This window comes from Tupaia chinensis, unplaced genomic scaffold (assembly GCF_000334495.1).
Source record: "Tupaia chinensis unplaced genomic scaffold, TupChi_1.0 Scaffold139833_1, whole genome shotgun sequence".
NCBI lineage: Eukaryota > Metazoa > Chordata > Mammalia > Scandentia > Tupaiidae > Tupaia > Tupaia belangeri.
The window spans coordinates 2,911,320-2,936,901 of record NW_006199712.1 but is presented as its reverse complement, the minus strand read 5'-3'; the positions used below and the strand labels follow the sequence as shown (position 1 = coordinate 2,936,901).

At 35.2% G+C, this 25,582-nt stretch overlaps 1 protein-coding gene across 6 annotated transcripts in view; it reads left to right on the top strand.

Annotated features, from left to right (window-relative positions):
* The window catches only part of U2SURP (U2 snRNP associated SURP domain containing), a 63,853-nt gene that overhangs the window by 25,062 nt on the left and 13,209 nt on the right, over positions 1–25,582 (top strand). For 2 of the 6 annotated variants that reach the window (XM_027765879.1, XM_027765877.1), the window contains 17 exons: positions 4,497–4,564; positions 5,133–5,227; positions 5,650–5,682; positions 5,776–5,858; positions 6,826–6,991; positions 7,175–7,386; positions 8,313–8,356; positions 11,821–11,925; positions 15,556–15,622; positions 15,699–15,862; positions 17,322–17,484; positions 17,828–17,907; positions 18,834–18,921; positions 20,178–20,300; positions 21,355–21,511; positions 22,204–22,299; positions 23,243–23,309. In XM_027765879.1, the coding sequence (XP_027621680.1) occupies positions 4,497–4,564; positions 5,133–5,227; positions 5,650–5,682; positions 5,776–5,858; positions 6,826–6,991; positions 7,175–7,386; positions 8,313–8,356; positions 11,821–11,925; positions 15,556–15,622; positions 15,699–15,862; positions 17,322–17,484; positions 17,828–17,907; positions 18,834–18,921; positions 20,178–20,300; positions 21,355–21,511; positions 22,204–22,299; positions 23,243–23,309 (1,811 nt within the window). Of the gene's footprint in view, positions 1–4,496; positions 4,565–5,132; positions 5,228–5,649; positions 5,686–5,775; positions 5,859–6,825; positions 6,992–7,174; positions 7,387–8,312; positions 8,357–11,820; positions 11,926–12,423; positions 13,285–15,555; positions 15,623–15,698; positions 15,863–17,321; positions 17,485–17,827; positions 17,908–18,833; positions 18,922–20,177; positions 20,301–21,354; positions 21,512–22,203; positions 22,300–23,242; positions 23,310–25,582 lie in introns of those variants that run through there. The other 4 variants (XM_027765878.1, XM_006162298.3, XM_027765880.1 and 1 more) reach the window with 3 other exon arrangements.

Below are 25,582 nucleotides of genomic sequence, written 5' to 3'. Positions count from 1 at the left end.
GGCCTGGTGTGAATTTTAAGCTGCTGGGTCCAGATCTTGAACTGTGAGAGTCCAGCTACATAACTATTGCACTATCTGCTGGTCCCTAGAAACAGTTAAAAAAAAAAAAAAAGAACATGAAACAGATGGAAAAAAAGGTAAAATCTATAAGCTGTCTTCAAGATTTGCAGATCAAAAAAATCCTCCAAATCAGTCATCCAATGAAGCCTGTAAGTCATCCTTAAATAACTGACCGTTTATTTTAGAGATGATACTGCCAGTGACACTTTTCAGTACTTCCACTGTAAGCAGGACTTTGGCTTTTTGTTTTTGCTTTTCAGAGAGTAGGTGTTGAGTTTTGATGCTTTCTATCCCAGTAGTCTACTTACATGAGTGATAGTAAGTTAGAGTAGAGCGTAGAGATATGATAATCTTTTTATGCTCTTTGAGCACTGAATGTTTACTGCTATTGTACTCATGGTACAGGTTGAGAATCCCTTATCTCAAATGCTTGGGACCAGAGTGCTTAGGATTTTGGAATATTTGCATATACAAGGGATCTTCAAAAAGCTCATGAAAAATGAATATTATGGAAGTGCATGAATTTAAAATTCATTGCACCCAAGTAAACTTAAACTTTAATTCCATTGTTTCATGAACTTTTAAAAATCCCATTGTATGTAATGAGATATCTTGGATTGGACCCCAGTCTGAATATGAAATTTATTTGATTTTTGTACACCTTGTATACATTGCCTGAAGGTAATGTTGCACAACATTTTTCATAATTTTGTGCGTGGAACCCTTTGTGAGTGTGCTTGCATAGAAGAATGTGAGCATGCGTGGGAAAGATGAATTTTAGCAGAAGGGGTTGGGACCGTTTCTTCTCAGTTTCTTCTTTGGGGGTGCTGAATAAAATTATGTGTCATGCCCTGTGTTTTGGCTGACCCATCATGTGAAGTTAGTTGTGGAATTTTCTAATTGTGGTGTCATGTTGGTGTTGAAAGGTTTAAAATTTTGGAGTGTTTTGGATTTTGGATTGTCAGATTAGGGATAGTCAACCTGTAGATTGCAGGTCAAAAACTGCCTATATTTTGGGTGTAAATGTAAAATGATGGGTTGTCCTTTTAAGCAGCTCTGATCTATTTAAATTATTAACATGTGTAATGCAAGTTTCCCAGAACATTTTCAGAACTTTTTTGGAATTACTATTAGAACTAGTGACATTCTCTTTTAAATATTCTTGGTGTTAGAAAGGTGTTTATTCTTCAAACATTGAGTTCTTTTTTTTTTTTGAATTATTTATTTAATTTTATTTATTAATTCATTTATTTTAATTTGACCAGAGGGAGACACATAGAAAGAGAGAGGGAAAGTGAGAAAGCAAGCCACCAGGTCTGGGACTCGAACCGTGGTCGGCCATTTGGGAGTGTCTAGTGCCTAACCACTAACCCAAGCATAGAGTTTGGTATGTACATTGGTTGGAGCCAAATTTGGTAATAAATATGGTTACATTGATTAGTAAGACTGATTTTTTTCTTGTGAGGTTTTCAAATAGCTTTAGAAACAGCTTGCCTTTTTTTTTTTTTTTAAAGAGTTTTTTGCTGTGGGGTATGTGTGCTCACTAGAGAGAGAGGGAGAGAGAGACAGACAGAAAACAATAAATCACCCCTCTGGGGGGATACACTACTATCCCTTCTCCTGGAATTTTGGGTACACATGCACATGTGCCTGATGTGAATTTTAAGCTGCCGGGTCCAGATCTTGAACTGTGAGAGTCCAGCTACATAACTATTGCACTATCTGCTGGTCCCTAGAAACAGTTAAAAAAAAAAAAAAGAACATGAAACAGATGGAAAAAAAGGTAAAATCTATAAGCTGTCTTCAAGATTTGCAGATCAAAAAAATCCTCCAAATCAGTCATCCAATGAAAGACTACCATCTCTTCTTGTGATAGAAACCAAAAAGTCTGTAAGTCATCCTTAAATAACTGACCATTTATTTTAGAGATGATACTGCCAGTGACACTTTTCAGTATTTCCACTGTAAGCAGGACTTTGGTTTTTTTGTTTTTGCTTTTCAGAAAGTAGGTGTTGAGTTTTGATGCTTTTTATGTTTATTGAGAGGAAATTCACGAACCGTAAAATTCACCTTTTGGAAGGGTACAGTGTGGTGGGTTTTTAATGTATTCACAGTTGTGCAACAGTCATTACTCTCCAATTTCGGAACATTAGTACCACCCCAGAAAGAAACCCCATGTGCAGTATCAGTCATTCTCATATTCCCTTTACCCCCAGCCACTGGCGACCAGTGATCTTTCTGTCTCTTGATTGCTATTGTGGACATTTTGTACAGATGGTAACGTGCCGTCTATTTTGTTCGGCTTTTCTGTTTAGCCTAATGTTTTAAGGTTCATCTTTTTTTTGTGACATGCATCAGTACTTCATTTCTTTTCGGGATATACCTCATTTTGTGGATACCATTCATTTTGTGGATATACCTTATATTTATTCATATATTACTTGATGGATAGTTGGGTTGTTTATACTTTTCAGCTGTTGATGAATTATGATGCAGTATATAGGCTTAGATTTATATTTTTCAGCTAGTTATGAATAATATGGTTGTAAAGAGGCTTTTGTGTGGATATGTTTTCTGTTCTCTTGCGCGCGAGTGGAATTGCTGGGTCACATGGTAACCATGTTTAATTTTTCAGAAACGGACAAGCCGTGTTCCACAGAGGCTGTACCTTCTACAGTCTCACTAGTAGTATATGAGGATTCCACTTTTTCTACCTTTTCACCAACACTTGTTAAAATTGTTGGGGCTTTTAAAATTTATTTTAGTTATCTTCGTGGGTGTGAAGCACCTCACAGGTTTTGATTTGTACTTCCATAGTGATATTGAGCATCTTTTTACGTGTTTATTGTCTATTTGTAACCTTTGGAGAGATGTCTATTCAAATCCTTCACCCATTTGTAAAGTTCTCTTTTATTGTTGTTTTTCTTGTGTGAAGTTGAAATAGTAATAGTACATGTCTGAGAGGGTTATTTATTGTGAGATAAAATTAATGTATTTAAAGGGCATAAAACAGAACCAGGCTTGTAATAATAAATGAGTGTTTTATATATAAACGAGTCAAATTTCTTGTTACTGACATGACTTGCAGGTGTTTTCTCCTATTTTATGTCTTGTCTTTGCACTTTCTTTCTTTTATTTTTTTTTTGGGAGAAGCTTTTGCTATAGGGCGCATGTGCTCGCCAGACAGACAGAGAGAGACAGAGAGATAGAAAGCGAGAAATCACCCCCCAGGGGGGATGGTCACGCCGCAATCCCTTCTCCTCCGTTCTCCTCTTGGGATCTTGGGCACGCACGCACATGTGCCCAGCGTGAGTCTAAGCCACTGGGTCCGGGATGCAAACCGTGGTCGACTACGTGGGAGTCCAGCAGCATAGCCATTACACTAACTGCTGGTCCTTTGTCTTTGCACTTTCTTGATTGAAGCAGTTTAAATTTTTTCTTTGTGGAGAGATTTTTGCTATAGGGCGCACACGCTTGCTGGAAAGACATAAAGAGACAGAGACAGAAAGCGAGAAATCACCCCACAGGGGCTATGGCCACGCTGCATTCCCTTTTCTATTCTCCTGGGGTCTTGGGCCTGTACACACATGTGCCTGATGGGAGTTTGAAGGCACTAGGTCCAGGACTCAAACTGCGGTCGACCATGTGGGAGCCCAGCTGTGCAGCCACTATGCCATCTGCTGATCCCAAAGCAGTTTTAAGTTTTAATGTCCACATTATCAGTTTTTTCTTCTATCACTTATGTTTTTGATTTCATAGCTAAGAAACCATTGCCTAATTCAAGGTTATGAGAATTTATTCCTGTGTTTTCCTCTAAGAGTTTTTAGTTTTAGCTCTCAGTTTAGATCTATAAACCATTTTGAGATAATTTCTGTATCTGGTGTGAAGCAAGGGTCCAACTTGATGCTTTCACGTGTGGACATTCAGTGGCGCTATCACCGTTCTTTGAAAAGACTGTTCTCCACTGCATTAACTTGGTACTTTTAAAAGAGGGCTTCCAGAAGCAGTTATAAAAGGATTCCAAAGATATTACTCATTGTTTCCAAAGTTCATATCCTTCTGACGTGATTGCTTTATGGAGTTATGTCTTTTTGGTAGTTTTTCATGGCAATTACTTTATGCATATGGCAGCTCAGTTAATTGATGTTCCTTGCCTTCCCAGTATTGTGGCCTAAGTATTGTAGGCTTTTGGGGGATAAAGTTAGTGTCTTCCTTATTTTAAGACTACCGTTTGTCATTTTAATTGTTTAATTGTTTTAATAATTGTTTAATTGTTGCTTTAGGGGAATAGGAAGGGCAGTTAGTTTAGTGACAATGAAAGTATTAGAAAGTATGTTGGCAGTAAAATACAAATGTTGTTAAGTGCTCTTATTTTTGAACCGTTAGATTTTTTTAACCTTCTTTTGTTTGAAGTATAACTTGTATATCCTTCATAGCCACTGAAGAAAGGGGAGAAAGAAAAGAAAAAAAGCAATTTGGAACTCTTCAAAGAAGAATTAAAACAGTAAGTTTTATAGTGTACAGAATGACTATCATAGGTGTGTTGAACTGATACCTACAGATACAGGTATGGAAGGTGGGTTATATCGATCAGTTGTTCTTAATTAGTTTGTGATGAGGTTGCTTTAGATGTTATGATACTTTGTGGGTATATCTGAAAATGCATTAGCATTTAGTCCAGCATCTAGGTTGCTTGCATTGTGCGGATTCAGTTCAATTGATTTATCTGATGTCCAGAGTCCTGTTTGCAGTGGAAAAAGTACACTCATTGGGGTGTGGGAGTGAAGGGTATTCAGACTTAATAGAAACAATAAACTAATTGGTTTTAATGTCAGATTTCCATCTTCACCTTAAATGTGGCTTTGTATTCTATCTATTGGTAGTATGATGTATCAGAGTTTGGCTCTTGGCTGTGTTATAACTGAAGGGCTCTCTGTTCTTGGTTATCACTACTGGTATTTAATTACTCAAAATATTTGATTTGAAGATAGTACTTGGATAAGCTCTATTTTTACTAAATGAGGACAGATAAAATATGGCTCATTTTTAGTGATTATGAATATTTTCGACAGAATCCAAGAAGAGCGTGATGAGAGACATAAAACTAAAGGCAGGTTAAGTCGATTCGAGCCTCCTCAGTCAGATTCTGACGGTCAGCGCCGTAATAGTAAGTGACACTTATTTTAATGTGTGTGCATTAGTCTCCCTCTGTGTGAAGGGACTGTATTGCCAGACTCGACTCTCTAGTATGCCTGAAACCGCAGATAGTTCCAACACTTCTAAGTACTACGTTTTTTTAATCCGACAACCAAGACCGTTACTAAGGGACTTGTGTGGCTAGCATATACAGCATGGATGCCTTGCACCAAAGGGTCGTATCTGGAGGTGCGAGACTTCAGCGTGCTACTCAGAATGACACGTAATTTAAAACTTACGAATTGTTTATTTTTGGAATTTACCATTTAATACTTCTGGGTTGTGGTTGACTGTAACTGAAATCTTGAAAAGCAAAGCAGTGGCTGAGGGAGGTACTGTATTTGTGATCGATTATTCTGAAAGCTAAGAATTGTTTTCTTTCCCCTTTTTAAGTGGATGCGCCTTCAAGAAGAAATAGATCATCTGGTGGTAATACAGTTTTTTGCTTTTTTCATTATAAGAAATTGTCCTAACTTTGTATTTTGCGGTTTATAACTCTTTGTTTCTTTTTTGCACTAGTTCTTGATGATTATGCCCCTGGCTCACACGACGTAGGAGATCCAAGCACTACTAATTTATATCTGGGAAACATTAATCCACAGGTAATGTCAACAAACTTAGATGAAGATTGGCTCAAATCCTTCTGCCTTTGGGAGAAAATCACTTTGTCAGTCAATTAAAAAAAATAACATTCTGAACTTGGCAAATATTATGGAACTAGATGTGTCTGAAATTATCTTAGAAACTCGAGACTGACTGGTGTGGCCCAAGTTGTCTTGCTGCAGATTCTTAGGGGCTTCCACTCTTTCAGTAACTGGATCATGCTCTGAATTCGCAAGGGTGCTGGTTTTATTACTTCTCAAATCAGGGTATGACCAGTGATAGATAATGTTCTTTTGAGTCTACTCCCTACGTAGCTTCCTTCCTTTATGGAGTCCCCGGTCCTTTTCAGTCCTCATGATAGCAAACTGTTATTGTGCTCTTTGTCTTTTGTTTGAATTCTTTTCTATTCAGTGTTGTTAATTATGTTATGGGATACTTTGTGGATGTTATACTTAATGTGCCCTCTTAAAATTTTTATGGTTTTAAACCTTATTGTAAGTTTACCGTTTTGTTTTCTCTGCTTTTGATTACACTAGTACTTGGGTGCTGGAAAGAAAAAAGGCGATTAGGTACTTTTTTTCTTTCATTGTCAGCAGATACTTCCTCCTTAGCTTAAATGTGCGAAGTACTCCTGCCTGAAAAGTGCTGCTAAGTGCCTAAATGAGCCATCGCTGTAGAACAGCTTACTTAGTCCCAGGATCTGAAAACAGGAAGAGGGGAGGTAAAAGTGCTTTTGATTTCTACATCTACCAGCCTCCCCTCCCTGGCATTTTATTTAAATGAAACCAGAGTTTCTGGTATGAAAAGATTTACAAATGTCCCATGAGGACAGGATTTTAGAGTTCCTAGAACTTCAGTGGAAAATTGTAACATGAATTATTTTTTTTCATTTTGTAAAAATACTGCCTTTTGTTGCTTAGAGTTATTTTCCTTTTGCATATTAACTACTGTTATGTCTTTTAATAGATGAATGAAGAAATGCTGTGCCAAGAATTTGGGAGATTTGGACCATTAGCCAGTGTGAAAATTATGTGGCCTAGAACTGATGAAGAAAGGGCAAGAGAGCGAAACTGTGGCTTTGTGGCTTTTATGAATAGAAGAGATGCTGAAAGGGCTTTAAAAAATTTAAATGGTAAGAGTTGTTATTACCCATATATAGAATCCAGGCATTTCATTGGTGTGGAAAAATATGTATAAAAACTCATAAAGAGGAAATATACCCAAAATGAGAGGTTAGAAATGAAAATTAGTTCAAATCACCAGGAATACTTTGTTTTGAGAGTTACCAAAATCGTCTTTCTTTTCTTTCTTGTAGGAAAAATGATAATGTCATTTGAAATGAAGTTAGGTTGGGGTAAAGCTGTACCTATTCCTCCACACCCAATATACATTCCGCCTTCTATGATGGAACATACGCTTCCCCCACCTCCATCTGGACTGCCATTTAATGCACAGCCTAGAGAACGGTTGAAAAACCCCAATGCTCCCATGTTACCACCACCCAAAAACAAGGAGGATTTCGAGAAGGTAATTTAACAAATGTACATAGGGCCGCATCTAATTTGTAAATACTAAATCTATGGTAGTATTTCTTTTCTACAATTTTATAGAAAATGTGTGTGTAATTCTGTTTGGCAACTCTTAAATCAGTAGATGTGTTCCCTGCCTTAGCCCATGGAAACCCTGTATTGAAATACTAGGTCGTACTTTTTATTTGTGGATACCATTCCTTTTTTGACCACTTGTTAAATTCTTTTCTTTTGTCCAGTGTTGTATAGGTTTGCTTAAGTGCAGTATCTATAAGTTTATTTTGTTCTGAGAAAGTGATAGTTGTATTTGGTTAAGTGACTTCTTAAGTAGAAAGACCTCATAAATAGTTAAATTGTTTGGATGGCAGCTAGCTAACTTAGTTTTCAAGGTCTGAGGTATTAGAATATTTGAGAGCATATGTGGTTTTTAAAAACGTTAACTAATCTAGTAAAAAACAAAGGGTGAGTATTTTATTTTTATTAAACATAAAACCAACTTAATTTCAAGTTGTAAGAATTTGTTGGTTCTGTTATGAATTAATTACACTTAAAATGACAGGGCTGGTTTTAAAGGCTTGGGAACAAAGTAGCGAACTGTATGGTCAGAGGCAAACAGTTAATTATTTCACAAATTAAAATCTTTATCTGATAATTCTCAGTGTAGTACCTATTTCAGTGCATTGATGTGCATTCTGGCAGGAATGTTCTAATTCTTTGTATTTGGTGAACATTTATTGTTCACCGAACACATCCATTTGCATTTATGTAATTGCTTAGTGTATAATTACTTCAAATGCAGTGATTGCCTGCAAAACTTGTGATTAGATGTGTAGTATTTTCAATGCATATGTATATTTTTGCTTGTTACTTGTTAACAATACTCACATATTCTATGTTTATTATCTGATGTGACTTCATATACAGACTCTGTCGCAAGCCATAGTCAAAGTGGTTATCCCAACAGAAAGGTACATGTTTTTCTTTATTATTACTGATCTAAATATAGACAATATCCCCTTCTGAATTAAAAAGAAATGGTGTTGAGGAAAAGGTAGTATCTTGACTGAGCAATGGTTCCTTCCCAGTGCTTTTTGGGGGAATATATGAAATTTAGCTTAACTCTAGCATACTTGGCAGTCTTATGTCATTATTTTTGTTTTGTTTTTGTTGTTTATCAGTGTAGAGATTTTCACAGCTTTAGTAGTTAGAATGTATTTAATAGATTTGTTCTGGAATTGTTGGTCTAATAATCTTAGACTGTTATGATAGGGATATAGGTGTTTTAAATGTATCTTACTTTGACCCAATCTCTTGTTATTTTTTCTTGTTTTCTGAATTATCTATATTTAATAAGCAACTTGGTTTGAGTTCTCCTTATTGAAGGTATAAATTTTATTTTATTCTAATGAAGTTTAAGAAGAAATTCCTTTTATTTTCATGAACACTGTACATAATGGAAACTCTTTTATGATGACAAAGGTGTTTGGAATTCTTTTGTTTTTCTTTCCTTTTTTTTTTTTCCATATTTTTAAATATACTGTTAAAGCAGAGGAATTCATGCTTTAGGTAAGCTCTTGCTCAGTCAAGCTAAGCCTTTTCCCAAACACAGGAACACAACACTGGTTGAATAATAAATGAACACAAAGAATACCAAATTCTCTTTGACATTGGCCTTGGTGAGCAACACCAGCTGAACTGTCTGCGGCAGCGGGGGACCAGGAAACATCATGGGATGGATTGGGAAAGTATACAGTTTTTGACCAGACATTGGTACGATCGACTCCAATAAATGTGGTTTTATTATAACTGAGAGACAATATTTTTGTTTTTTTTATTTTTTGTTGTTGTTGCCCAGAATAAGATAATTACATTTTGAAATTAAATAATGCACTTTAAAATATATCATCTTTTTTGTACTACACTGTTTTATTATGATAGAAAAGTCACTACTTTTAAAATAAGAAATTAAACACACAATCCTTAATGAAAAAGAGTGTTACTACAGTTCTTTAATAATCTTGAATTCAGGTTAGCAACAACTAATTGTCAGATTTTGATTTTAAATACTCATAAAACATTTTAAAGCTTCTTTTAAATCTAAAAGTAGATTTTATCAGTTACAAGCCTGTTTAAAACTATAGTGACTTTTTTCCCACTGATACAGCATTTATAGGAAAATATTTTTGTAGCATTCAAAAAAATACTATTCAGTAGTAGCTTTACAGGTGGCTCAGCTTATTTCTAAAATTTCGTGTATATGTTTTGCTGGAAAGTCTTGACTCAACATTAGAATGAATCCTTTGGTGTTAAACTTGTAAACCATTTTTCATATATATTTAATGCTGAAGTCAAGTTGCCTTTAACTTATTTACACAAGTTTGTCCACCTAGCAATTGGTCTTAAAGATTATTATACATAAAATTACCCTTTAATTTGGCTTATACCAATGGGGGTTTTGAAACTGCATCATCACCTTACATTATCTCCCTTCTTTGAAATAATGTCATTAAACATGGATGCTGAGAATGCATTTTCATTGGATTTCAAGAACTGCATATTTGCAGAACATTTCACACTGTGAAAGAAAAACAATTTTTAAATTAAAAATTAAGTGCTCTTTTGTTTTGTTTTAACGATTTAAGGTGGAATTAATAGTTTTAAATGTATAGTTTCCCCTTGGTAAAGATTTAAACCATCATAATTTTTGACCTCCTTCAGGCTTAAATTAATTTTCCACTATGTGTAGGTTTTAGAAAGTTTGTTCGAAAACTGTGAGAAAGAAGTTACAGTTACCGTGAGATAGATTATTTTAGTGTTCATGTATTCTGAAGCAGGGCATATAGAGCCAAAAAAAAAAAAAACCCAAAACCTATATTGTTCTATAGCTATATATTTATTTATATTTTAGCAGTTACATGAACTTAATTTGAGCTGGGAATGCTAAAGGTATAATTTAGTATGTGCCTAACATTTCACACTGTGAAAGAAAAACAATTTTTAAATTAAAAATTAAGTGCTCTTTTGTTTTGTTTTAACGATTTAAGGTGGAATTAATAGTTTTAAATGTATAGTTTCCCCTTGGTAAAGATTTAAACCATCATAATTTTTGACCTCCTTCAGGCTTAAATTAATTTTCCACTATGTGTAGGTTTTAGAAAGTTTGTTCGAAAACTGTGAGAAAGAAGTTACAGTTACCGTGAGATAGATTATTTTAGTGTTCATGTATTCTGAAGCAGGGCATATAGAGCCAAAAAAAAAAAAACCCAAAACCTATATTGTTCTATAGCTATATATTTATTTATATTTTAGCAGTTACATGAACTTAATTTGAGCTGGGAATGCTAAAGGTATAATTTAGTATGTGCCTTGTACCAAGAGCCAATATCCTTTTGCTTTTCCCAATTTTTATTTGCCAACTCTGTATATTGGGGGACTGGTGAAATGAGAAATCAAAAACAGCTTATAAATGAGCTGAGTCGTTTTTGCTTGACACTATAATCAATGTCTAAAATTGTGTTTGGAATCTAATAAGGTATCACATGATTTTAGGACCCGACTTCAGGTTTTAAAAATAAAGACTATCTAGGACTCCAGTCAATAAAACGACTTTATTACTAAAAGGTTATTCACATGTTTATTTTTGGCTTAAAGATTGAAATATTGGAAAATTGTTATGGAAAATGTGAAGAGCATCTCACCATGTCCCTGTTTTGGAATACTTGGAAAGACTAGGACTTCATTCACTTAAGGCTTTGCCAATATAATTCCACTGATTCATAACATACAGACAGAATTATACATGTCATGAATTTTGAACTAGTATGGTCCAAAGGGATGTTGCCTCGTTAAAGGTCAGATTCAATAAAAAACTCCATCTGGTAAATGTGTACCAGAACAGCACAGAAGTTGGATGGATTTTTTATTAAATCAAGCCTTAAACTTGTTAGGTAGTTTTGCATTTTTATAAGTTATAGTCATGGTGATAACATTTCAATCCCACCACAAAGTGCTTGGTTTAGGAAGTGTTTTTTAAAAGTACTGAGATAGTGTCTAAGTTTTAAATGGCTGTAATATCATGTAAGCTCTAAGTTATTGATTTTACATATTTGCAGCTTTCCAGTTAGTTGTGATTTATAATGAAATGTTTTGCATTTGGAAAATGAGTGGCACTTAGAAAATTAAGTCTTTATTATTAATGAGGTTATGCTGTGATTTCCTGCCTTCCCTTCACCTTTCCTGCCCCTCCAACTTCCCTTCCCCCACTGCCCTTCTCCCTCTTAATGCACAGGCATTAACATATGTTCCAGGTTACTTTTTTGGTATTAGTCAGCAGAATAATCTTTTTCTGCACAATTATAGTAACTTAGGTCAAGTATAGTTTTGTATAGTGGTAGGTCTGAATCCATTTCCTTTAACTGTGTTATTGTTGTAGGAATTTGCTCGCCCTGATACATCGAATGATAGAGTTTGTTGTACGTGAAGGGCCAATGTTTGAAGCTATGATTATGAACAGAGAAATCAACAATCCTATGTTCAGGTAATCATTTTTAAAAATTGTGGTAAATACATATGACATAAAATTTTCCATTAACCATTTTTAAGTGTACAATTGAATGTCATTAAGTACATTCATATGGTTGTACAATCATCATACCATCCATCTCTAGAACTTTTTTCATCTTCCAAAACTGAAGCTGTGTTCATTAAATAATAACTCCCCCCCCTTATAAGTGGTATCATACAATACTGTCTGTCCCTTTATAATTAGCTTATTCCACTTAGTATAATGTTCTCAAGGTTCATCTATGTTGCAGTTTATGTCAGAATTTCCTTTCTTTCTAAGGCTAAGTAATAATGTATTATGGTCATTTTTCCCTCTGTGTCTTCTGGCAGTTTGTTCTAGTAATCCTCCCCCACTGCAGGTATTAAAATTCACAAATGCTTAAGTCCCTTAAGTAAAAATGACATATTTGCATGTAACATGTGATGCACGTCCTACTATGTACTTTTTTAAAAAAAATTGCCAATTGTTATGGAAAATGTGAAGAGCATCTCACCATGTCCCTGTTTTGGAATACTTGGAAAGACTAGGACTTCATTCACTTAAGGCTTTGCCAATATAATTCCACTGATTCATAACATACAGACAGAATTATACATGTCATGAATTTTGAACTAGTATGGTCCAAAGGGATGTTGCCTCGTTAAAGGTCAGATTCAATAAAAAACTCCATCTGGTAAATGTGTACCAGAACAGCACAGAAGTTGGATGGATTTTTTATTAAATCAAGCCTTAAACTTGTTAGGTAGTTTTGCATTTTTATAAGTTATAGTCATGGTGATAACATTTCAATCCCACCACAAAGTGCTTGGTTTAGGAAGTGTTTTTTAAAAGTACTGAGATAGTGTCTAAGTTTTAAATGGCTGTAATATCATGTAAGCTCTAAGTTATTGATTTTACATATTTGCAGCTTTCCAGTTAGTTGTGATTTATAATGAAATGTTTTGCATTTGGAAAATGAGTGGCACTTAGAAAATTAAGTCTTTATTATTAATGAGGTTATGCTGTGATTTCCTGCCTTCCCTTCACCTTTCCTGCCCCTCCAACTTCCCTTCCCCCACTGCCCTTCTCCCTCTTAATGCACAGGCATTAACATATGTTCCAGGTTACTTTTTTGGTATTAGTCAGCAGAATAATCTTTTTCTGCACAATTATAGTAACTTAGGTCAAGTATAGTTTTGTATAGTGGTAGGTCTGAATCCATTTCCTTTAACTGTGTTATTGTTGTAGGAATTTGCTCGCCCTGATACATCGAATGATAGAGTTTGTTGTACGTGAAGGGCCAATGTTTGAAGCTATGATTATGAACAGAGAAATCAACAATCCTATGTTCAGGTAATCATTTTTAAAAATTGTGGTAAATACATATGACATAAAATTTTCCATTAACCATTTTTAAGTGTACAATTGAATGTCATTAAGTACATTCATATGGTTGTACAATCATCATACCATCCATCTCTAGAACTTTTTTCATCTTCCAAAACTGAAGCTGTGTTCATTAAATAATAACTCCCCCCCCTTATAAGTGGTATCATACAATACTGTCTGTCCCTTTATAATTAGCTTATTCCACTTAGTATAATGTTCTCAAGGTTCATCTATGTTGCAGTTTATGTCAGAATTTCCTTTCTTTCTAAGGCTAAGTAATAATGTATTATGGTCATTTTTCCCTCTGTGTCTTCTGGCAGTTTGTTCTAGTAATCCTCCCCCACTGCAGGTATTAAAATTCACAAATGCTTAAGTCCCTTAAGTAAAAATGACATATTTGCATGTAACATGTGATGCACGTCCTACTATGTACTTTTTTAAAAAAAATTGCCAGAGGGCACATGCACTTGCCAGAGAGCAAGAAGGCTTCCCCAGTGGGTGTGGTCACACTGCAGTCCTGTCCTCCATTTCCCCTTTTCCATTAGGATTTTGGACATAGGTATGCACACATGCCCAGTGTGTCTTTCAAGCTGCTTGGGCTAAAATTGAAACCATGATTAATCACTGTGCTACGGGGCCAGCCTTGTCCTTCTGTATACTTTAAATCATCTCTAGATTATGGTAATAATTATTTGTAATTATGGTGATACCTGCTACAATGTATTTGGTCTTTGGAAAAGTCATGGTGTATTTTTCTATATTTTTCTATACAAAAATGCGTCATGACTTTCCTGACAACCCAAAAGATGCCGTTTAAATATTAATAGTTGTTGTATAGCATTATTTAAGGAATAAGGCCGTACGTATTCTGTACAAATGCAGTTAGTTTCTCATCGTGAGTATTTTTGATCTGTAGTTGGCTGAATGCAGATGTGGAACCTACAGATAGGGAGGGCTGACTGTGTCATATGGATTTTATCTTCAGATGTGGATTTTAAAACTGGTTTTAACTTATTTTTTGTAATTAAAAAGGTTTCAAAGAAGAAAGTTCTAAAAGCATGGCATTATTTTTGCATGAGAACAGTGAGAAGACAGTTTTAGTAATTGGACTAGGACATATGTGGGTGGATTTTTATTTTTTTGGAGAGGTTTTTGCTATAGGGCGCGTGTGCTCACCAGACAGAGAGAGACAGAGAGACAGAAAGTGAGAAATCACACCCTCCCCCCCCAGGAGGGATGGCCACACCACAATCCCTTCTCCTCCATTCTCCTCTTGGGATCTTGGGCACGCGCGCACACATGTCTGGTGTGAGTTTAAGCCACTGGGTCCAGGACTCGAACTGCAATTGGCTACATGGGAGTTCAGAGACATAGCCATTATGCTAACTGCTGGTCCCATAAGTGGATTTTCCACCAAATTTTGATTTGTTAATTATATATTGGGTCACTGGGAAAGTCATGGTGCATTTTTGCGTAGAGGAACATAGAAAAGTACATGACTTTCTTGACAACCTAACATTCTTAGCATTATCTAGGAAAAAAATACTTTTCATTATGCTTTTTTTGGGGGGGGCGGAGAGAGGTTTTTCGCTATAGGGCGCGTGCGCTCGCCAGACAGACAGAGACATAGAGACAGAAAGCAAGAAATCACCCCTCTGGGGATGGTCACGCCGCAATCCCTTCTCCATTCTCCTCTCGGGATCTTGGGCACGCACGCACATGCGCCCGGCGTGAGTTTTAAGCCACCGGGTCCGGGACGCGAACCGTGGTCGACTATGTGGGAGTCCAGCGACATAGCCATTACGCTAACTGCTGGTTCCCTTCATTATACTTTTTGATGCAGAAGCTTTTCATAAGTGAGATATAGTCAGAAAAATGAGTTTTGAAGGGAATTGCTTATCTCTGACTTGCTGTGGCATCTAAGTCACTAATACAGTATTTTTAAGTAGTGCTTAAGATCACTACTTTTGAAGTTCCATGTTGGGAAAATCTCTCCATTGCCTAACGTAAAAGTGTTCACTAAAAGTGATCATAAGATTCATCAATGTGCATGCTTTCTGAATGTTAATCTTACTCACTAAGGTAGGTCGAGGCTGGGACAAGGAAAGGGGATAGGTAGCCAGTATGTTTATATTTAATCAAGATAGCTCTTCATATGTTTATAGGTTTATATTTAATCGAAGATAGCTCTTTGTTTAAGAATGCAATGTTTAATTTTTTTGTTGTTTTGTTTAGGTTCTTATTTGAAAATCAGACACCAGCCCACGTTTACTATAGGTGGAAGCTTTATTCTATTCTTCAGGCAAGTAGAATCAATTACTTTGTTAATTTTAACTGAGTTAATAGACCTTTCTAGTAACATTCTGGATGTTTATCAGGGAGATTCTCCAACGAAGTGGCGGACGGAAGATTTTCGTATGTTCAAAAATGGATCTTTTTGGAGGCCACCACCATTAAATCCATACCTGCATGGGATGTCAGAAGAGCAAGAAACAGAAGCTTTTGTAGAAGAGCCTAGTAAAAAGGGAGCACTTAAGGAAGAGTAAGATGTCTTTCCTTTCTTTATGTACTCCAGAAAGTCACTTTTAATGATTGGTCTCATTTGCAGTGTTAGTAAGGAAGATGGTCTTTTTACTCATGACTGTTTAAAATAGTAACATCTTTCATAATACGCTTTTAATTTTTAGCATCTTGGCAAATACAAATGTGTGTCCTGTTGACCATGACCTCTTTTTACTGATAAAATTAACAATGATCTCTTCAACATGGTTGACTTCTTTTTCTAGCATTAGAGCACTTCAAACTCTTACAGAAATTATCTGGAGACCCTTATAATTCTTGTCTCTCTGAATGCAACATAAAGAGAAAAAGTATTTTATTGTTAGTGGGGTCAGACGTTGACCACACACAGCCTGTTCTTTGAGTTTACATGTGTATTGAGCTGTGAGATAGCCACCATGGAAACATACGTAATTGTTAGTGCTCACTTGGCACTGGCGCAGTGCAGTTAGCCTGGGTTAAGAAGCAGAAATATATTCAGTTTTCAGGGATGTACCATATACCTCTTCGGGAAAAAAATGGACTAAAAGGATTTTTAGCATAGAGTGTTATATACTTCACTGTATTTTTTATAAACCTTAATACTCATTATATCAGTGCATTGTTTATTAGAGCGTTTGCTAATGGAGTGCTATAGTATTTGAGCATTTTTACTTCTGAAATTTTACTGGAACACAACCAAGCCTTTTTTTTTTTTTTTTATGTTGTCTGTGACTATTTTGGTACTGTAGCAGTAGAATAATAACCATGACAGAGTTCGAATCAAAATCTCATGCAGAAGAAGGGACATCAGAACATGATGATTCTTTTACAATGTAATGAAATAATTGGACTGAGGTAGTTTTAAAGACTCCTGAAAAACTGACTATAATTTTATATTGGGTCGTCGTTTATATTTTTGCATAGAAAAATAAGTCATGACTTTCCCGATGACCTAATATTTACTTTATTTTAAATTGTATGCTAAAAAGTAACCGGAATGTGGCCAACAAGTGACACAGAGCTTAAAGTGACTGGATTCTACATCGCCTAGGGCACGGTTCAAGTCCCAGACCCAGCAACTTGAAAATTATGCTGGGCCTGTGTGCTTATGTACCCAAAATCTCAAGAGGAGAAGGGCGGAGGGATTGTGGTATGGCTCTCCCTCTTGGGAGTAGTTTCTCACTTTCCCTCTCTGTATCTGACAAGTGCACAAGCCCTATAGCAGAAAACAAAATCACTGGACTCCTTTAGTTCCAAGAAGGGCAATTTTTCCCTATATAAGTTCTTCAAAAAATTGTAACAACTTTGTAGGACTTAACACACATCATTTTTAATGCAATTCAGTGTTCAAAAATTATATCTGAGTGAGTTTTAAAGAAATTAATTTGTAGGCAGAAGTATACTGGCATTTGAAATTTGTAACTGTAAATGTTTGTAAGTTTAAAAAAATGTTTATTTAGACAGAGGGACAAATTAGAAGAAATCCTGCGGGGATTAACTCCAAGAAAAAATGACATTGGAGATGCAATGGTTTTCTGTCTCAATAATGCTGAAGCTGCTGAAGAAATAGTGGATTGCATTACTGAGTCGTTGTCCATCTTAAAGACACCCCTTCCTAAAAAGGTATGGGAATGATTTCTCTTTATGAATGTTTAATTAAGAAGAAAGGAAATAGTTCATCTTTCTCATGCAGTCTTTTCTTTCTGTCTGGAAGGTTTATGTTCATTGATAAATAGGTTATCAACAAGTTGAAATCTGAATTAGTTAACAGATTTTATTCCTGACCTAGTAATGGTTGTGGTGATGTTTAATTTCATAAAACTTTTAATTAGTAGTGATTATTAAATTATGGCGCAACTTTAGCTTGTGTCATTCTTTCCAAGAAATGACAATACAGAAATACTTCGTATTATTGGCTAATGGTTTTTATTTTTAATCTATTTTGTGTTATCTTTTGGTATTATAGATTGCCAGATTATATTTGGTTTCTGATGTTTTGTACAACTCTTCAGCCAAAGTTGCCAATGCTTCATATTATAGAAAATTGTAAGTATGATGACATAGCCGATATTCCTGGAATAAAATAATTAGCTACTTAAGGGTAAGGAGTTCTGAAAAGAAGATTGTTTTGTCTACACTCCAATAAAAAGTTTTGTTTTTTTCGATTTACAGAATTTTTAAAAAATGAGTTGGATTCAGTGAACTAAGTCACTATATACTAAATTACTCATATTATGGAAATTTTTCATTATATAATATTCTTAATTATTGGCAGTAGAACAAATTGGAACTCAAAAATAACTTTTGTTTTTATTGCAAATTTAGCTACACTATAAATAATGGCAAGCATAGAGACCAAAAATATACAACATTAACTATAGAATCTGAATCTGTGTTCTTTTGTGATTGTCATTATATTGATTACAATTCATTGTTTTCTAAGGCAATAGGAAGCTATATTTCTGTACTGCAATGAAAAGATACAACTCTTTCTCAATTCCCTAGAGTTCTCTTTCTTTGTTTAATTTAGGAGTTAGGCTCAGGGAAGCTTTTCTCCAGGTATTGACTCTGAAAAGAGATTTGGAGATAAGTTTTGCTCAGATATTAGTTTTTTGTTTGACTTTTTAAATTTTGCCTTGGATAAGTCATTTAACTCTTTGGAGTTTCCTATTTTATGAAATAAAGTTAGAGCTATGGCTCACAGTAGCTTAGATACATAAAGTTCCTTGCTAATAAAGGAAGACTCTTGGGGAATTTGCAAGAGAAAAATTCAGAGTAACAAAATTCAGGGTTAAAGCAATTCAAGTATGTTTAAAGCTTAAACACCTTGTTCTTGATTTTTAAGAATTGGTTGATTAATTTATTTATACTTATTTTAAGTCCAAGAGGGATTTTTATTGGCTAGCATGCTGAAGTGGATACTGACTTTTAAACAAATTCTATTTTAAAGGCTATGTTATTTTAAATTTCAGTTTTGAATCAAAATTATGTCAGATATTTTCAGACCTCAATGCTACCTATCGTACAATTCAAGGTCATTTACAGTCTGAAAACTTTAAGGTATGTGCATTACTTTACAAATATTTTGCTCTCTTGTTTTAAATGGGCAGAGGGAAAGGGAAGGACATTGGAGAGGTAGAAAAATACTTGAGACAAGTATGAGATATAACTTAAAAACTTGGGTGTTGGAACGAATACATGGCATAATGGTTATGTCTCTGGATTCCCACATAGTCAACCACAGTTTGAGTCTTGGACCTGGTGACTTAAACTCATGCTGGGCATGTGTGCGTGCATGCCCAAGATTCCAAGAAAAGAATGTAGAAGGAATTGTGGCATGGCCATCTTCCCTAGGGGATAATTTCTTACTTTCTGTCTTGGTCTCTCTGGTGAGCGCGCGTACTCTATATAAAAAAATCTCTCTTAAAGTAAATAAATAAATAAAACTTGGTGTTTTAGAAATTTGCTATTTGAAAATTCTGCCTTTTTTACCTTTATTACCAAAAAATGCCCAATATTTTCAAATATATTAACTAGTGCTATTTTGCTAGGTGTTTATTTTATTATAGTTTCAAGTGTTAATTATTTTAAAATAATTATTTAACTTTATTTACTTAATTATTTATTTTAAACAGAGAGGGACAGAGATGGAGGGAGACAGTGAGAAAGGAAGCCTTCAGGTCTGGAACTAGAACCACTGTCAGCCATGTGGGAATCCAGCATCCTTAACCACCACACCACCAGTTAGCCCCTTAAGTGTTAGTTATTTAAGTATTTTAAATATTAGTCTTTTTTCACAGAATACATTCTGAAGATCTCTTGTAGTGGTGTATATAATTTGGCTGGGTTAGGGAACATACCTTTTAGTTATTCACGTTCAGAAAAGAATATTCATGGTTAGAAAGTTATTTTTTTAATAACCTCTAAGTTATAGGCCAATGCCAAGAAAGTCAAACAAAATTCCTTACCTAAAATTGAATAAATGAATATAGTTTAACGAGAAGAAGACCTTGTTTGCATTTTTAATTTCATGGGGCGGTGCCCCGTTACTTCACTGTTTAGGGGAGTCAAACAACTCCATGAAAAAATTTTTAACCTTAAATTTTAACCGTAAGTTTGAACTTACAGAATAATTTTGGGAAGGGGCAGAGAAAAGTATTAGCCTGAATTAGGAAATGTTTCAGTAAACCATAGGGGATTTAGGACAAAATTTAGGTGCTTTGATTTGGCAAATCATGATGGTTATTTTCCTGAGCTAGAATTTTGAGACATATTGCCCAAAATAATAATGTATTGTCTGTTTCCTATTTATGTAGCAACGGGTAATGACCTGCTTCAGAGCATGGGAAGATTGGGCAATTTATCCAGAACCATTTTTGATCAAATTACAAAATATTTTCTTAGGACTTGTAAATATTATTGAAGAAAAGGAAACAGAGGTAGGCACTAATTGTTTTTCAAGTTTTGTTCTGGGAAGGGGGAATCCTGTGATATGTCACATATGTGAGTAACATTTCTTTGTGAAAAATACCTGTTTACTTTTAGTGGGTTTTTGTTGCTGATTTGCTGGAGACCAGAAGTTGGAATTATGTATAACAGAAATTCTCTGTATTGTATGTTTATGTGATAATTGGGTACTGATTTTTTAATTTGATGATATAGAGGGATTTATATTAGTAGAAGAAATATATACTCTCTGTCTCTCTCTTGGCTGTCTGTGTACACACACAAACAACATAAGCATGGCTTCATTTTGTTAAAGACATCTATATAAGTAAATGTGTACATAAAAAGATACGATACACTGACTGGTTGCAGATTCTATTCCTCACCTTTATGTTGTTTTTTGCCTCCTGAATATTTATTGAATCTTCATTTCTACCATCCTAGTCAAGCTATCATGTTTTCGCTTTTACTACTGCAAGGTTCGCCTAATTGGCCTCCTCGTTTCAACTCATGTGGTACTTATTTCAATTTCTTTAAGGTACAATGTTTCATCCTACTATTGGCCTTTGTACGCGTTCTTCCCTGTTTCTAGAACTTGTCTTTACCTGAGATCTTTAAGATCTCAGGTTAAGCATAACTTGAGAAAACTTACTCTGACTTCTTTAAAAGAAACTAAACACTCCATGATATACCTCTTCGTGGTAGCAGTTTTTCATAGTCTCAATTACATATATTGTGATTATCTCATTTTCTGGTCCACCTCCCAGAAAACCACACAACAGTAAAAACCTTTTCCGAGCTCTGTGATTGGGGACCAAGATTCTTTTTCATTGTGATTGCCTTACATTTTATCTGGCACTTACAAGCACTTGATACAATAGTCTGCTTTGACAGATTAGATAATAAAATATTCTTATTAGGTCCTTACATTGTACCTGGAAATGTGGGTATCTAGCCAAGTTAGTTTCTACTGGATAGCAAATTAATTTTACGGCAATGTGACTTAGCAAGCAAAGGAAAGTGTTACAGGACTGCGTGTTTGCATAGGATGTGCCAGATGACCTCGATGGTGCCCCCATTGAGGAAGAGCTTGATGGTGCGCCTCTGGAAGATGTGGATGGAATTCCTATTGATGCCACTCCCATTGATGATCTCGATGGAGTCCCTATAAAAAGTCTTGATGATGATCTTGACGGAGTGCCTTGTAAGTTCAAATTTCCCAATGATTAAATCTAGCTAATAAATTTGATTACCATAACTTTTAATTTTCACACACCAGTAAGGTTACAATTTCTGATTGGCAAGTCATTAACCTTTTTTGACTTTATTCAAATACCCAGTCTCATATTTGTGCCAACAAAAAGGGTTTTTTTGGTCACATTTCTTTGTTGAGACAGTTTCATATAATATTAGCAAATTTCTATTTTTGTCTTATCAGAAGATTATAGAGGAAATCTTGTTCTCAGTTATATTTGTCATCCCAGGTACCTGGTTTTATCAGTTCTGTTTTTATTAATTTATCTAACTTAAAGGTTCAGTTTTCTTGGCCACGAAAAATCAGTTTGGAAATAAGGAAGTATACGCAGGTCGTTAGTACATGTGAGTTATGTGTTAGGATATTGAACAATAATCTGTAGTTTAGACAGTAAGAGTCTTTTTACTTTTCAGCTTCTTCATTTGTTTAAAACATTACTAACCTGTATTTTCTGAGTTGATAAAACTTTAAAAATTGGAGTGCAGGTATAGAGAATTAGTCCTAATACTTGTTCTTGATAGCTGTCATTATTGGTCTATGTGTGGCCTTATTTTACCTTGCTTTTCAGTAATATAGTGAGTCAGGAAGCCATAATTTGGGTCATATCCTAGTAGGGTTAATGGCTCATCTTTCCCCAATAGTGGATGCAACTGAAGACTCAAAGAAGAATGAGCCTATATTTAAAGTTGCCCCATCAAAATGGGAAGCTGTAGATGAATCTGAATTGGAAGCACAAGGTGAGTAGAAAGTACAATAAATACTGAGCTTTAAAAAATTAGGTACTGGGGACCAATGGGTGGCATGGTAGTTAAGGAGCTGGACATTCCCTCATGGCCTACCATGGTTTGAGTTCTGGACATGGGGGCTTGCTTTCTCACTTTCTCTCTCTCTCTCTCCCTCTGTGTGTGTGTGTGTGTGTGTGTGTGTGTGTGTGATCAAATTAAAAATAAATGAATGAATAAAGTTAAATAAAAAAACAATTAAGTGCCTATAAATTAATCATTCATGTGTTTGTATGTGTATGTTTTTCTGTTATGCTTTATAGTATATTTCAGCCTTAAGACCCATTGTTAACATATTTTATGTCAAGCGTAAATTTTATTGTGCTTGGTGTTGCCGTTGTAATTTTCTTAGATCCTTCAGTTTGGAAGCTGTATTAGTAATCAGAAATCACTGAAAGTCGTTCAGGTTAAGGCATTTCTTTAGAAAAGGTGTTAGGTTGTCCAGAAACAACCTGACAACCTTTTCGATGACCTAGTAGATGGGAAGCTTTACTTATTTGGAAATCTACTTAGAGGTCAGTTTCAGAAAAACCAAGAAACCCTCCCATAGCACTTACTAGATCGTGTTTAGACCTGCCTTTCACTCTCAGTTGGACCTGTACCCTATTGCTTACTATTGTTAATATTTGTAGGTTCTAATGAAGTAAGTCTTACTGTTTAGCACAGAAATATAGTAGACAGCATTATTTATCATTTCATGAACTTGAATAAAATGATGTGCACAAGTGTGTAGGTGTGAGGAAAGAGAGGGATTTAGCACATAAAAGTGGTTATTCAAACAACAGATAAACATAGATAAAAACTCTATACTTCTAATTCTAAAGCTGGGCTCCTGTTATGCTTCTGCAAAAGTACTAATTTACCTTATGGAATTACATCCTCTTTTTCCTATGTTCAGCTGTAACGACTTCTAAATGGGAGCTCTTTGACCAGCATGAAGAATCAGAAGAAGAAGAAAATCAAAAGTAAGAATCTTAAGTTTCAAATATTCTCAGTTTCTTGTGCATATTCCCTTTTTCATTAAGAGGTATGGTTGAAATAATAGCAAAGTGGAAAACGTCTTTCTTAAAAAAACTTGTAAGAGGATCATTTTTAGTTCTTTATTGCAATTCCAGTGAATAAAGAGCTTTTGGTTTCTAGTCTTGATGTGTCTGGTTTCACTTTGCTTTTAAGTTTATTTTCAGTGCTAGGGCTATACATTCTCACTTTGTAGTTACTAATCGGTCGACTTTGTTTCAAATCTTGTCATCAAATATTGGTTTTGGCTCCACAGAAAGTGATTTTTAAAATGTGTGAAGGTTATGTTCCATTTCTTTTGGATTGTGCATTGCTAAGAAAACAGTGCATTATGATCATTCTGACATTTAAATGGAAGCTCTTCAGGGGAACCATGAATGAATACGATGGGGGAGAGAGGCTTTCCGTTAAAGTTTAGACAGTTATAATTTTGATTTTTGCTCTTTGGTAGTCACCCCCAAGTTGTTTCTGCATTTGATCCTGTGCAATGATAGGAATTTCAGTTCCCAAATTCCCCTGCAAGTTTGTGTTGGTAGTTTTTAGGAAGTGGTTGACACTTGTTTAGATCATTGCAGAGTGAGTTGATTATTTGTTAAATGAAAAGAGATGGCATAAGACACAAAACAGAAGTTTTTGTTTATAAAAGGTCTCTATTTTTGTATTCTCAAATGGAAGAGGTAGCAAAGGGAAAATTCCTTTGTGACAGAGCACAATTCTGAACCTAGTAAATAGGCATTTGGATTGTTAAGGAAATGTGATCAATCAGCAGTTTGTATAAACACGGTTTGATATGATGAGGAAAACTTGTCCAGAAGTGTTAGTGTAATCAGAACATGACTTGTTGACAAATGATAATGACAAAATATTTACAAAATATCGAGGTCCCTTGCTAGTAGAAATAGCTACCTGAGGCTGTTTAGAAGTATAGGAATGGGAGCAATTTAGTTTCATTTGCATTATAAAGATTTTCTTAGTCCTTTTTACATCCACATTTTTAGAATCACTGCTTTAAAATAGGCAAATATACTCAAAATAATGACTTAATTTTGGAGAGAGGAAGGATAGAAAAGCCATTGGAGAACTCAAAAGATATAGGGCATGTGGGCTCACTGGAGAGGCAGAGAGACAGAAAGTGAGAAATCACTCCCCGGGGGGCAGGGCACAGTCCCTTCTCTTCTATTCTCCTCTCGGGATTTTGGGCATGCATGCACGTAGCACCCGGCATGAGTCTTAAGCCACTGGGTCCAGGATTTGAACCATGGTCAGCAACATGGGAGCCTAGTGCCTTAACCACTATGCCACCTGCTAGTCCCAGCTATGTTTATTTCTAAAGGTACTAGATTTTTGGCATAAAGTTGGTATTTATGTCAGTGTTTGGAATGTGGGTAGTTTTGGTGTTCACATTGGAATAATCATGCATCGATAGAAACATAGATCAGTAGAAATATAACTTACACTTAAAGTTTATTTTAGAAATTCCAGATAACTCATGATCAATATTTTATGAAAGTAGAAATCAAGGGAAAAAAGACTTGCATACAACTTTCTGATTGTTGACATTTTCTTTTGCCTCTCTACTACTCTCTAGTGGCTAAATTCAAAAATGCCTTATTATTTAGGCATTTTTATGAACTATAAAAAAACCTTCGCAACTATTAATTATTACATTTGTTGCTGAAATGTGATTTTAAAAATCCATAGCACCACTAACACTTTCAAGAAAAGCTCCAAAATAATTTCATTTGTAATCAGTTTTATATGAGTTTAGGGTCACGAATTTCCATTGCTTTCAAAGGAAAAGCAAGAGGAAGCTGTGGCGAACTCTGAACCTAGAACTGCTAAATAAGAGTTTAGACCAAAACTAATGAAAACAAACTGTTCAGATTTTTTTTTAATTATGGTAGAAATTGTAAAATATGTATATTTTTAAATTGGAAAGCAGTATTAGTCATTTAAAAAGTCTGAAATAATATGATTATGATTAGTGTCCAGCTATCTAGGTCTCGTCTTTTCCCTTCCCTTCCCTCCCCTTCTCCTTCCCCTTTCCCTTCCCCTTCTTCCCTTCCCTTCCCTTCCCTAGCCTAGCCTAGCCTAGCCTACTTGCTTGAGAGCACATGCATTTGCTAGAGAAGAGAAGCAGAAAGGGGGAGTGGTCATGCCACAGTTCCTTCTCCTCTGTTTCTCCCTCCTTTTGGGCTTTTAGACACATACACACATGAGC